Source organism: Ipomoea nil, unplaced genomic scaffold, assembly GCF_001879475.1.
Source record: "Ipomoea nil cultivar Tokyo-kokei standard unplaced genomic scaffold, Asagao_1.1 scaffold0256, whole genome shotgun sequence".
NCBI lineage: Eukaryota > Viridiplantae > Streptophyta > Magnoliopsida > Solanales > Convolvulaceae > Ipomoea > Ipomoea nil.
In genome coordinates, this window is record NW_017616684.1 from 317345 (window position 1) to 332390 (window position 15046).

The following is a 15046-nucleotide window of genomic DNA, read 5'->3' on the forward strand; positions in this document are numbered from 1 at the left end:
TTAACATTAATATGAAAATGGCATGTAAGTGGTTATTTTAAGTTAGTTGGTTATTTATTATCAACAGTATTATAAATGTTTGGTCTTGTAGCTCAGTTGGTTAGAGCATTGCTCTTATGAGCTGAAAGTTGTGGGTTCAAATTCCAAGAGCATTGGTCTTATGATCTGAGTTGAAAGTTTTAGCATGTAAGTATTTATTTTGGGTTAGTGTGTAGGTTTTTTATTATCAACATATATGATTACAAATGTTTGGTCTTGGAGCTCAGTTGGTTAGAGCGTTGGTCTTATGTAATCGTGTGCCATTAATCTGTATGATGTGCGCATGATACTAATTTAATTAATAGAGCCTACCTGATGTTTACATGTATTCTTGTGCATGATACTATTTGTAATGTGCACATAATCTGTAAGCACAGTCTTCTATATATTGCCCCCAAGGAGAGAAATAAAAACCATTCAGCACGACGCGGTGACATTTTCGTAAATAACTCAAATTTTGGTGCACGTAAATGTGTTATAAGTGCAAGTAGCTGGTGCACATTTGCAAGTAATAAAAAAGTGCAAGTACTTTCACTTACAAGTGCACCTACTTTCACTTACAAGTGCAAGTGATATGATGGAATTATTAACCAGTGGTCCGGATCAATTAACCCGAATAAATGAATAAATGTGACGAGTATAGGATTAAACGATAATAGGGGTTGAAATAATTATACGAATATAGTCGCGGGGACTAATATTGTATTAATTGTATGTAAAATGCTATTACAAAGACAATGATAATGTAATAACAAGACAAGTGTAAGTTTAGGACATGAGATGTCTGAACAAGACACAAGTAAGGGTTTTTATACCCAATGTCGCCCCAACAACCCCCGAGAATGCGGTGGGAGCCGCCCGGACCGCAACCGCCGCCGTAAGACCCGGTCAACACGAGGACCCTGTCCCTTGGCTGAGCCCGGAGCTCGGCCAAGTGAAGAGCACGAGGTGGCCTGGCCGACCTCACGTCCGCCGACCCTGGGCCGACCCAGGGTAGTGGCCGAGATCCTTTGGGAGACACACCCCTTCGTGGTCTTCCCGGACGCGTGCGTAGTCAAGTCAGGTCTTGGGTTTGATTCGCTCCATATTACGTCGCCCCGAATCCGCTCCGTGATTATTTCATCAGCAAGTAATTTTACTTTGTTAACATCCATGCACCTAGGTGCAACTACTTATAACTATAGATGCACCTAGTTGTAACGTTAGGTGCACTTGGTATTGATGCTCAGTTTAAATTTTATTTGCACCTGTAATACATTTTACCTGCACTTGTAATACATTTTACATGCACTGAGGTGCATTATATGAAACTGCTACTTGCACTTGTAATATATTTTACTTAGCTTGCACTTGTTATATATTTTACTTGCATTTTGATGTTCAATTATTTACCGAAATGTCACTGCGTTTTTTTTTAAAAAATTAGTATTTCTCATCCGTTAGATCTGGACACGTGGACGAATGGCATGCATTCTCATTTCTCTCATGAACGGGCAGTTCGCACCTGAACGCGATCCTATATATATATATATATATATATATATATATATATATATATATATATATATATATATATATATATATATATATATATATATATATATATATATATATATATATATATATATATATATATATATAGGCGTGATCACATGTGGACATGTTGTTAGGTGTGGTCATATGGTCAATTATAGGCCCTTAAATTGGATAGATCCAATGAATCATATTAATCAAGATTCTTCCAGTATTTTTGCGCACATTCTCCTACCCTGTGAATTGCAAGGGTAAACTCATCATAAAGTACCGAAATAGGGAAAATCACATTGTTGTGTGTTTTATAACACTATTGGTGCATGTTGTCAACACTATTGGTGTATTCTAGAACCCGGCTGGCCACTGTAATTACCATAACACGGGAATACAGCATTGGTGTGTTTTATTATATTACACTATTGGTGCATGTTGTCAACACTGTTGGTGTATTCTGGAACCCGCCCGCTATAAATGGCACTGTAATTACTAACACCCCCACTTACCAAAACGCGCGGAAATCCTCAGAATTATCACTGCCGTTAGATTAAACTGATTCAACGACACAGATACGACCACACCGCCACACCTAATGACGTGACCACATATGAGCGCTCTTATATATATATATATATATATATATATATATATATATATATATATATATATATATATATATATTTCAACCCTGAACACTAACATTACAAACTTTAGCTTCTAAATTTTAGCATTTTAGTTAGGTAGACCAAACAGAATGATAGTACTTTTCATATTCACAACAGGACTGGATCGTAGTTATTGTACAATGCTACACTATTCAATCACAAATTGTTGAGAAAGATCAAGCTGTATTATGCCAAATTATGCTGCATAGAGCCATAGGTGTTATGTATGTGTGAATAGAGCCCAGTAATTCATCATGTTCATTAATTATATTTCCTTTCAAGTCAAGAATTCCCCTCACACACGGCTTCTCTGTGCAAATCTACAATGGGGCCCACAATTCCAACTATGTGATTCTGTTGACTTTTGAATCAATTCTAGTTACATACGTACTATATTCTGTACTTCATACGGTATACTATATTGTAATTGTCTACGAGTACTAACATAAGATGCAGACACTAATACAGAAAGATCGAAAACACTACTTAACCTCCCGGCCAACATAAGTGACAAATAGTTTTGGTGGTTGAATAGACTATAAACAAATTTTGAAACGATTTAAGGAAACAAAATTTCCTTGCAGTACATGGAAGTCTTGATTCTTGAACTTGTCAAGTAAAAGTATTTTCTACCTAAGTTTATTAGTAAGTGTACGTGTGAAATCGAGTGTGAAGGGTAGCCGCAGGATAAAATATAAAATAATAAAAGTACGAGAGAGATTTTTATAGTGACTTAAAAAACTTTCCTATTTCACTTTTCTTCATATTACTCAAGGAAGATTTCACTATGTATTTTATAGAAATACAAGTGAAATGAAGCCTTTCTCACATGCACTACTACTTGCTTCTTCCACTGATAGCCCTTGGAATAAGCCACAAGTTTCGCGTCGACTTAGTTCTTCATTGTCTGATCAAACCCTAGACAATGGTCAATCACAAAGTCAACTTGCTAGGATGATCATCCAACTTCTTTCAACTAGAAAGATGGTTGATATGATATTGAGTGTTGGACTTTTACAATCTGACAAATGCTCTTTTAATTTAGAATACTTGAAAAAAAAAAGGTTAGAATACTTGAAAAAGCTTTATGAGTTATCTCTCGATATTTCAGTCAGTCTACAATTCAATTAGCATCTTATTTTAAACAAGGGGTTCTCCTTTTATAGAGGATGAGGGTTGAGCGCCAACTTGAAATTCAAATATGTTTGTTGCATTGTCACTTAGCAAGTGGTAGCCGTCCAAAAGCTACCATTATTGAAAATCCATTGTCAAATCCTTGATTTTTTATACCATTAATCATAGGGTAAAGACCGTTCCCCTATTGGTATATAAGCACACTTTGGTTTAGAAAAGTTCTTTTACTTATTCCCAATTTGTCTTGTGTGTTGACTTGTAGGTGCCAATCAAGTGGGTTTGTGTCTAACATCTCTTTTATCCATCTTGGTAGTAACTCGTTACAAGGTTGATATATTCTTTTGATCTTGAAAGGGCATAAACTTATCTCCTTTGCACGTGGTGAATGTAGAGAATATCTTAGAGTCTTTTGCTTGTAGTCCGTTATCTATCAAACTCCTTCCAAACTGTCTTATTCCGACTGCGCGTACTTCTTCTTGACACAATACTTCCGGTTTATTCCTTCTGATAGAGCTTCTTCCCATAAGAACGAGAGTTCAAAAAAAATTTACAAAAGGAGATCGAGTTTGATGGGTCTACAAAAGCTAGTTAATACAAGTTACTAGCATTCATCAAAATCTATAAACAATTGTTCCTAACAATTTTTCCTTTTTTATGAGGCCAAATTAAAACACATATACAGTAGAAAGTTAAACACTTTTCATTGTATATACTAAGTATTCACACACCCTCAAAAGAACAACCTTTATTATTTGAAACGAGTGAGCACAACATATTACAAAATTTTCCAAAGAAAATATACAACAAAAACAAGGATAACCCTCCTTATGATGCCCACTTCTTTCCCCTAAGTGTCACCATCACTAGCGTTATCACCCCCTAAGCCTCTTGTATGGTATGTTGTCTAGACTCTCTTTAGCTCTTCCTCCTATCTTCTTCGCTTTTTTTTGCCAACTTCAATAGCATAGCTTATTAGGCGATTTCTCCTTTTTTACTTGTTGTACCAGCCTCGAGACTTGATCTTTGTCTTCAAATTCTTTCTCTACCACTTTTCGAACTTCTTTCGATAGGTACGCATGAAATTGTTGAACCTCTCCCTTGTACCCCAGAATGTCATAGAATTTGAATCATCTAAACCACATTTCTTGAATGCTTCAAAAGTTGCCTTATTGTCCTTTCCAAAGAACCCATTCAAGAAAGCATAGTTGAACTCTTATTATTGAAGAAAAGCTAGAAAAAATAAATGTTAAAGGGTTACCAAAGTGTTGCTATCTATAACCTCAAAGATTCAAGTGACTTGAAATTAAATTTCGCCTTTGAGTTCACAATAATTAATACTTATTACAAGTTTAGTATAATTAATTAATACGGAATAATAATCCGTTACATTTGAAAACAAGACTAAATTAACAACATTCAATGTTTGACATGTGACGCACCTGCAAACTGTGACTATGCTTCTTGAAATCCAAAGGCTCCACGGTTGACTTGACCTTTAAGTAGTCACCCAATTAAGACCAATTTTGCTTTGGTCGCTTTTTAATGTGCATAATCGTTAATAATTCATCAATTTATTATAGGTTAAGACATATACTAATATAGAGATATCTATATCTATTTCTATCTCGAATTTGTATAAATTAGCAATCATTTTTTTTTTCAAAAAATAAAAAATAAAATTAAACACAAACTAAATAACTCTAAAATGTAAAACTTCGACAATTAATTTTTTTTTTTTTCCGGCAAGTTCTCAAATCAGTTATTTTGAATTAAATTAATTACCCATGCCAAAATACTTCGATATCGATCGTTTGATGAATTATAACACTTATGTGTAACATCATATCACAAAATAGTAAACACGTACAGTAAAAAAAAAAAAAAAAAAAAAAAAAAAAAAGTGCAAATACCAATTTTAGTCCCACGAGTATTATCAAAATGACAGTTTGGTTTACATGTTTAATTCCTACCAATTTTTATTCACGATTATTGTTTTAGTACCAATTTTCATCAACGACTATTGTTTTAGTGTCAAAGTTCATCACGCCGGTCACCTTCGTTTAAGACATGCCGAATACAGGCCCGGTCCTATCATTTTATAGGCCCGGGGCAGGACAAGAAAAATATGCCCTACCTTTAAAGTTAAGATATATTTTCATACATAAAGAAAAAAATATTAAATTCAAATTATTTGAAATAAGATTCACAATTTTTAACAATTTTACATACATAGTAGGTCTAAAAATAAAGATGTAGATCTAAAAATCTTTTTGATTGGAGGTAAAAAAATTAAAATACTTTAAAATGCGATACAAATATTAATAAAAAAACATGAAATATAATTAGTTGGATAAAATAGTTTGAATAGAAAATATATTATAAATCACAAATCTTCTACATTTATATGATATGAGTTTTATAAATATTGTTTCTTTTAGTAAGATCAATATCAAGTTTTCTAGAGTAATTTAAATACAATGACACGTAATAGAAATTTCTATATATTACATTGACTAGATAATTCATAAAAAAATATATGTTTTAAATATAAGTACTAAAATTACTTACCTAAAAATAAATCTCACAAATTAAGATTTTATTTTCTAAAATGTTAGAGAAAACTTTATTAAAAAATGTTAGTAATAAGAATTGACCCCTTGACCTTTATAAGGTATATACTAATTATTAAGTAACCTACCAACCAAGCTACTTCAACTTCAGTTAAATAATATGCATATTATTTACTTGTACATGTATACAATATATATATATATAAAAGTGGGGGAGGGGAGTGTGGGCCCCCCACCAAGCATGGGCCCTGGGCAAGGGCCCAGCCTGCCCTTGCTCTAGGGCCGGCCCTGGCCGAATATGAAATTATTAAGGGTATTTTTGTCATTTTCAAATTAAGATCCCAAGTGAGCATGAATAAAATGATTTAAGCCCTAAGATCTATATGATCCCAATTCGCAGTTCTCATCCTCAAATTAAGGTAGGATGAGGAGGAGAACTGCGAATTGAGATCGACCTTAGGGCTTAAATCCTTTTATTCATGCTCAAATTGGAAACTTAAGTTGAAAAGGATGAAAACAACCTTAAAATTTTTAGATTTCGGCATGTCTTAATTGGAAGGGTGACTGGTGTGATGAGTTTTGGTACTAAAATAATAGTCGTGGATAAAAATTGGTACTAAAATAATAGTAGTGGATGAAAATTGGTAAGAACTAAACATGTGGATCAAAATCTTCATTTTGCTAATACTCGTGGGATCAAAATTGGTATTTGCCAAAAAAAAAAATAAATAAAAAAATTTAACACTCAAGATTTGTTAACACAATTTAATTTGGAGTACATTTCTACTAGACTCGCAACAAAGTGTAAACTCAATCACTATAGCAATATCTTAAAAAGAGACTCGCTCCCACTAAATTAGCTAGTCCTTGAGTTACAACCCAGTGATATGATGCATGCCAATATTTAAATACATACTACTACCATCATTGAGAACATACACAAGCTCCTCTTATTCTACAACTCTACCGCACCACTAATGACATTCATATATGATGAGTTACTCTAGATGTCTCTCTCTATCCAAAATCACCACCGTATGAACAGGAACCTCAACAAACTTGCGAATAAGAAAAGTTGTTAAGTAAGGAAGACTAGGATATGACCGGTGGGGTTGATAGCGTGACTCTCGATTTACTTTTGCATTGGCTTAAGGGCTGGGGTTTTATGGAATCAGGATTAGTACAGTTCGGCGAAATTGGGATTATCTAAGTTAAAAAAAAAAAAAAAAAGTTGTTAAGTTGGGTTGGGTGACGACTTTTGAGAGCCGAGTCCAGTATGCTATCATCAAGGCGTGGCGTTGACTGGTACGAAAATATAAGGAAATAATGTTGCACATTTGCTACTAGCTAGTAATAACTTTTGGCATAGTGGTAAACGTTTGATCATGACAATTGGAATTATATTAAGTTAGAGTAGTCCAACATCTTGCCATTGAGATGTATCACTGACCATTATGCAAATATAAGGAAATAAAGTTGCACCTTTGCTACTAGTTATACATTTTGAAATAATAGTAAGTGTGATCCTGATAATTAGTATCAAAGCAAATCATAGTTTAGAATCCTGCCACCAAGATGTGGCGTTGACTGCTACGCAAATATAAAGAAATAAAGTTACGTCTTCACTATTGGCTATAACTTTTGGTATAGTGGTAAGCGTTTGATGATCCTAACAATTGATATCATAGCAAAACGAAGTCCAATATCATACCATCTACAAGTGGTCATTAACTGCTATGCAAATATAAAGAAATAAAATTGTGACTTTGCTATTAGCTATATAGCTTTTAGTATAATGGTAAGCAAGTGATCCTGAAAATTTATATTTGAGTAGGTTGGAGTCCAACATCCTAGTATCAAGACATGACACTGATTGCTATTCAAATATAAGAAAATAATTTTGCGCCTTCAGCATTAGCTATAATTTTTGGCATAATGGTAAACACATGATATCGACAATTAGTATCAAAGAAGCCCGGAGTCCAACATCTCGCCACTAAGATGTGGCCTTGATTGCTATGCAAATATAAAGAAATAAAGTTCCGTCTTCGTTATTAGCTAGTTATACTTTTGGCGCAATAGTAATTGTTTGATCATAAATTGGTATCAAAGCAATTTGGAGTCCAAAATCTTACCATCAAAATGTGGCACTAACTGTTACGAAAATATAAGAAAATAAAGTTGAATCTTTGTTACATACTAGTTATAACATTTGACGTAATATTAATCAGTTGATCTTGACAATTGGTAACAAATTTAAAGCAAATTAGAGGTAATCTAACATCTTGTTATTGAGGCGTGATGTTAACTATTACGTAAATATAAGGAAATAAAATTGTGGCGTGATGCTAATTATTATGTAAATATAAGGAAATAAAATTGTTGTATGATGTTTATTCTCTTAATTATTGAAGTATTTTGAACATCAATTATATTAGTGAAAATATCATTTAACTAATTGATAGTGACAAAAGAACTAATTAAGGTGGTATTGTGAACAACAATTATATTAGTGAGAATGACTTTTTTTTTTGTTTTTTGATATCTTTTTTTTTTTTTTTTTTTTTTGAGAATGACATTTAACTAATTGATATAGTTACAAATTAAAGGAATACTCCGAGTTAAAACAGTAATTTTTGGACAAACAAAAATGTCCAAAGTCCCCAAACCTATGGTGCTCTTATACGTCTTTTAGGTACTGCTGACTGCGTAAAACCTTGCCGTTAATCACAAGGTGCACTTTGACCAAATTGTATAATATTATATTGGTTATTTCTTTTCCAACTAATTAAAAAATGAACACAAAATTGACTCACTCTTGCACTGCCCAAATTTCCATGCTTTTTGATTCTTTCCACATGCATTATTATTATAATGTTTAAATAAAAGTGTGTACAATTTGACCACTGTGTATAATCTTTGTTCTTTATTTTCGAATTGGAAAATATATTTCTAATTTCTTTAATATTTTATTTCTTAAAAAAATGCAAAATTTTACACACCCTAGGCATCCTAAATAGAGATTTTGGAATGATTTTTGACCCGCTAAAAGTTGATGGAATGATTTTCACAAATGGAGATGCTTGATTTTTCTTCGTTTAATTCTTCTGCAAGGCTGCAAAGACCTTGGTTTTTGCAGGAGAAAAAAAAAAGTAGACAGTGCGCCCCAACAGGCTTGTGGGAACACGCTCTCGGCCGCTAGGGTGCTTTAGAGTGACTGCTAGCTGATGGCCACTCTGAACCAGCGACCTGTATTTTAAAAAAAAAAAAAATTCTATCAAATTCTTTTTTTTTCTTTTTCTCTTCCTTTTCCTTTTCCTCTCTCCTACTTGAATTGGCTTCCTAAAAATTAACAAAAGTTTTTCATTATTGAAGATGCTCTAATGTCTGTCACTTATTGCTTAATAAAATTGGGTGGAAGAAAAGACAAACAAAAGGGACCCTTAAAGCACTAATATAAAATTTAAGAAAAATAAAATTGAAATGTGTAATCATAACCTCCAATCTCGATACTTTCCAGCTCACTTAGTGCTTGCGCCTATAAATAAGTTCCCTCTTCTGTTGCCAAAGACATCATAAATTTAAGAAGCAAAAGAACAAAGCTTGTGAAGCCATTATTATTATCATATTCAAAAAAGAAAAAGAAAAGTTTGATTTGATCAAATTGAACATCATATCATGGAGGTTTCCTATGCATCATCCCTTGGCCTCTTTGTGGTGTTTGTATCAATCTCCCTCCACTTCCTGTTCTACAAGAGCAAGGCCGGCGGCGGGAACAGTAGCCTTCCGCCGGGAAAGACAGGGTGGCCCTTCATCGGAGAGAGCCTGGAGTTCCTCTCCGCCGGGTGGAAAGGCCAGCCGGAGAAGTTCGTTTTTGAGCGGATGGCTAAGTACTCGTCCACTGTGTTTAGGACACACCTCCTAGGCGAAAAGGCGGCGGTGTTTTGCGGCCCCGCCGGGAACAAGTTCTTATTCTCCAACGAGAATAAGCTTGTCCAGGCATGGTGGCCGGACTCCGTGAACAAGCTATTCCCATCCTCCACGCAAACCTCGTCCAAGGAAGAAGCCATCAAGATGAGGAAAATGTAAGATTTTCCCTAATAATATATATTATATATTATATATTATTCTCTCTTTTCCATTTTATCGGTCTATTTTTCTTTTTAGTAAATAGTATCATTTTTTTAAAATTGAACGTAATCGCTCTATATTTTCCAATTAATCCTTTTGACTTTTCAAATTTTTAAAGGTAAATATAATTGTATTTTATACAAATATACTTACGTTTTAGAGACAAAATTGAAAAGTTAATAACATTTGTTATGTTGTATTAAAAATCGTGCAAAAAACAAATGAAACATTAATTAGGGACGAAGGGGTATATATTATATATTATGTTCTTAATTAAGTGGTGCGAGTTGATCAGGCTTCCAACTTTCTTCAAGCCGGAGGCCCTCCAGCGCTACGTCGGAATCATGGACGCCGTCGCCCAACGCCACTTTTCCGGCGAGTGGGACGGCAAAGATGAAGTGAAAGTCTTCCCCTTAGCCAAACAGTACACTTTCCGGCTGGCCTGCCGGATCTTTATGAGCGTGGGGGAGCCGGAGCAAGTCGCCAAGTTCGCCGATCCTTTCAACGCCATAGCCTCCGGTCTCATCACCCTCCCCATAGACCTGCCCGGAACGCCCTACAACCGCGCCATCAAGGCCTCCAACTTCATCAGAAAGGAGCTGGTCGCCATGATCAGGCAGAGAAAGGTGGATTTAGCGCAGGGGAAAGCCACGCCCAATCAAGATATTTTGTCGCACATGCTTTTGACAAGTGACGAAGATGGGAGGTTCATGGATGAATCCAATATTGCTGATAAGATATTAGGGTTGCTTGTTGGAGGCCATGACACTGCTAGCTCTGCATGCACTTTTGTTGTTAAGTATCTTGCTGAGCTTCCCGAGATCTATCATGGAGTCTACAAGGGTATGCATGCCCACCTAATTACCATATCAATTGTTATATCATTCAAAAATTATATGTTTGCGGTTAATAAAATATATATATATAGGTAAATAAATTGAAGCTAGCACATAATTTGTTAAGTACAAACACATAATAATGTTAACGGTATATTCTACGCATGTATTTAACATATTATGTGCATATAGTTAACATATAACGTGTCTTCAATTTATTTAAAGACACATAATCTCTTAACACATAATGATCATGTTTGGTAACATAGTTAGTTTATTAGGCAATTTTGGCTTGTTTAACCACTATTAGCTGTTGATTTAGTTGAACAGTCAATATGAGTGTTTGATTAATTAACTTTTTGTAATAGCTTATTGTTCCAAAATGTTAAAATTCAAAAAGCTATTCAAAGTAACTTTTTTATTAGCTTTTGAGAAAGTCATTTTGCATATAATCAGCTATAAGCTAACAACTAATTTACCAAACATCTTTCTACAATAAGTTAATGATATCAACCAATCAAACCCACTGACCTAATCAGCTAACAGCTATTTACCAAATACCCTCAATATGTTAACTGCAGATATATAAACTGAATGTTATTTTGGACCAGGACCCACAATGCAGGGTAGACCCTGGTACATGGTATAATTTGCTTTAGCATATCTCATAATACCACTTTTAATTTGGTCAATAATAATCCACTGTAGATAATGATTTTTTTATTTTTGTCTTTTAGCTACTAATTTTAGTTTTAATTTATTGAATTATATATAGAGCAAATGGAAATCGCAAATTCAAAAGCTCCAGGTGAGGTGCTGAGCTGGGAAGATATTCAGAAGATGAAGTATTCATGGAATGTTGCATGTGAAGTTTTGAGACTTGCACCACCCCTCCAGGGAGCTTTTAGGGAAGCCCTTGCTAATTTCATGTTCAATGGTTTCTACATTCCTAAAGGATGGAAGGTAATTAAATATCCTTACAATAAGTACTAATAACAACCGAAAAAGAGAAATTTATTTTGAAATTAAATAGAGAAAATAATATAATATTAAAATTGTGATGTAATTTGCTAATTAATAATTATAAAAGAAAGTAGGGAAAATCATATTTTTGGTCTTCTAGTTACACTCGTGATACAAATTTAGTTCCTGAGTTATATGTGTGACCATTTTTAACCCCTAAGTTATGCATGAAGTGGCAATTTTAGTCCCTCAAGGACTATTTTTACTACCAATTTGCCACTTAATAAAGTGAATGATTTGGTCCTTCAATGACCAAAATCGTCATTCCGTGCATAACTTAGAAATTAAAAGATGGTCACACATATAATTCAGGGACTAAATCTATACCACGGGTATAACTGGAGGACCAAAAATGTAATTTTTCCAAGAAAGTAACTTTAGTGTGTATATATTTTACATATAACAATTATTATATATGCAGATCTATTGGAGTGCAAATTCTACACATAGAAATCCAGAATACTTTTCGGAACCTGAGAAGTTTAATCCATCGAGGTTTGAAGGAAGCGGACCAGGTCCCTACACATTTGTGCCCTTCGGAGGAGGACCTAGGATGTGCCCTGGCAAAGAGTATGCACGACTAGAAATTTTGGTGTTCATGCACCATCTTGTCAAGCGATTCAAGTTTAGTAAAGTAATTCCAGACGAAAAAATCGTTGTTGATCCGATGCCCATTCCGGAAAAGGGACTCCCAATCCGACTCTACCCTCACAACAAGGAAAATTAATCAAGAATTGTAGCATGCATGCTGAAACTTCAATTTTTATGTATTGATGATATCCTTAAAAAATGACTTTTTGTTCACCGAGTGTAAGATTCTAAAGGGGTATGTGAGATTGTGGGGATATAAAATTACTTTGTGATGAGTTTAATTAAAATATAATTCTGAAATTGTAATAATATCTTGTGTGTTTCAACAAATTTTGAAATTGATATTAAAAAAAATAAAAAATAAAAAATAAAAAGCTTTGTTCACAAAGTTACATGTCCGTCATTGCTTGATATCGTATCAAGTCGCCTTGAGCAATGATCTCCAACCTTTTAACCCCACACAAAGAAAGTGGTCCTATCTTTAAAAGGCTATTATTATAACATACATAATAATCTCTAGATAATTCTGGTTTGAAGTTTAAAATGTTTAGAGCATAGAGAGTTTGATCATATTGCTTGTGTACTCAACACCATATAGTTTCTCACTACTTCCAACTAAGCTTTAGGACATGTGAGCTCTATTTATAGAGGGTGCGTGAGTGCTAAGAATTCAAAATCAGCTTTGAAAGTATATGTGGGTACGGTACTCTCTAGATGGTAGGTGTTCAATTGTTATCATCCATCTTCTCCCTCTCCACTACACTCATTAGCTACTAGGTAATAACCAATATCTTTTTGGTATAATACATTATTTTATTGCCCGAAAGTAATTTTAAAACTTTTTAGAACTTGTCTCATTGTTTGTAGTTTGAAGAATGTGTCAAACAACTCTTTTTTCAAAAAGACATTCTTTATTCTATGTATTGATTTCTTCTAATATGTACTTCTATGATAGACCTTGGATCTACTGCATTGAGAAGATCTGTCAAACCTTGACTTAGAAAGTTCTATTGACTCCAATCATGGTTGGATGTTTAGACATCTACAGAATACCTCAACACATGAAATAGAGGTGTATCATTGGCTAGATAGTCATTCTATTGAGCAAAATTTGATATATCTTCTATTGAATAGAGAATACTTGGATTTGCTAGAAAGGTTCTTTCATAGAAAGGTTCTAATGTACGATTTATCAAGTTCGATCTATTGAAATCAAGTTCTATTTTCGTTTGTTGTAAATCTGCCCGATGATTTCGACCAAGTGTAGATCTAATATTGAACGAATATATTAAGTCGTCCTATTTTGCACATTAGAAAATATCCTATCAAATAAATTATAACATAATTTTAGCGGTCCTGAATTGAAGTATTTGTATTTACACATTATTAGCATCGCCATCAAAATCTAAGGAACATTATTCTAAACAATTTTCTCTTTTTTTTTTTTTTATGATACCCAAAACATTTAGTCAGGGAAAAAAAAAAGTTGAATACTCTCATGTGTTATGCATACATGATAAACCACCAAAAACTTGCATTTTCATTAATAACCAATAAGAGAGTACAGAGCAAATATTTACAAATAATTGTACAAGATATACATTCACAAGTGAAATTAAGGCCAAAATAGTTGTAAGCTAGACTTGCAAGATGAAATTAATCCTCTGATCTTTGTCGTTCCACTATCATCCCTTAGCTTCTTTAGGCATGTGTTCTTCCGTATTCCTAACTTGCATTTATTGGTAAGCTTTCTTTGCCTTTTCAGCACTGAACCACTCAGACTTCCTTTTCTCAACTCTTCTTCTCCCAAAATGTTGAATCCCCAATTCCAAGGGCTCGTCTGATAGAGCATTTGAGAAGATATAAATCACAGTAGCTCAATGGTTAAACAAACAATACCAAATGCCAAATGCCCCACTTTGAGCATAATCTAACACTACCGCTGTCGAGGTTCGAACCTTGGTCTCTTCTCCCAAATTAGAGTTGCTCCTTTTAATTTGCCCAACTCTAGATGTTGGCAAATTATGCTGTGAGCACGTGTTCACCATGCACATGGTGCACACGAGTCTATATCCATAATTTCTATACTGTAGATCCATAAATTTCTAGACTCTCGGTGAGATAAAATTATGAATCTAAAGTATAAATTTTAGCTCACCCAGAGTCTCGAAATTATGGATATACAGTATAGAAATTATGGATTTACAGTATATAAGTTATGAATATAGATTCGTAGTTAGAAATTATGAATCTAAAGTATAAATTTTAGCTCACCAAGAGTCTCAAAGCATAACGGTAAACGATTGCTAGATGTTTTCTCCTCCGGCTATTTGATGGTTGGGCCCAAGTCTTGCCATTTCTTATTGCTCTCATCACCGTCTTTTTTTTTTTTTACAAAACTGTAACTCTTCCGCTTTTTTGGCATCATCACCTCCTAACAAAACTTCTATTTTTTATTTTTTTTTTCCTCATAAGTCATAACCTCATATGTTCACCCCTATTCTTGCGTTGTGCATAGAAGAAGAGT

At 34.0% G+C, this 15046-nt stretch overlaps 1 protein-coding gene across 1 annotated transcript; it reads left to right on the plus strand.

The window, feature by feature from the left end:
- Positions 1 to 9517: 9517 nt before the first annotated feature.
- LOC109146947 (beta-amyrin 28-oxidase-like) lies at positions 9518 to 12849 on the plus strand. The gene is made up of 4 exons (XM_019294598.1): positions 9518 to 10023; positions 10365 to 10912; positions 11681 to 11868; positions 12350 to 12849. Exons 1-4 carry the CDS (start codon positions 9617 to 9619, stop codon positions 12653 to 12655), a joined length of 1449 nt encoding a protein of 482 aa, XP_019150143.1. The 5' UTR covers positions 9518 to 9616; the 3' UTR covers positions 12656 to 12849.
- The last annotated feature ends 2197 nt before the right edge of the window (positions 12850 to 15046 follow it).

Coding starts and splice junctions, on each gene's coding strand:
- LOC109146947 (XM_019294598.1), top strand. CDS start 9,617: ATGGAGGTTTCCTATGCATCATCCCTTGGCCTCTTTGTGGTGTTTGTA. Junction 10,024..10,364: donor GCCATCAAGATGAGGAAAAT/GTAAGATTTTCC, acceptor CGAGTTGATCAG/GCTTCCAACTTTCTTCAAGC. Junction 11,869..12,349: donor ACATTCCTAAAGGATGGAAG/GTAATTAAATAT, acceptor TTATATATGCAG/ATCTATTGGAGTGCAAATTC.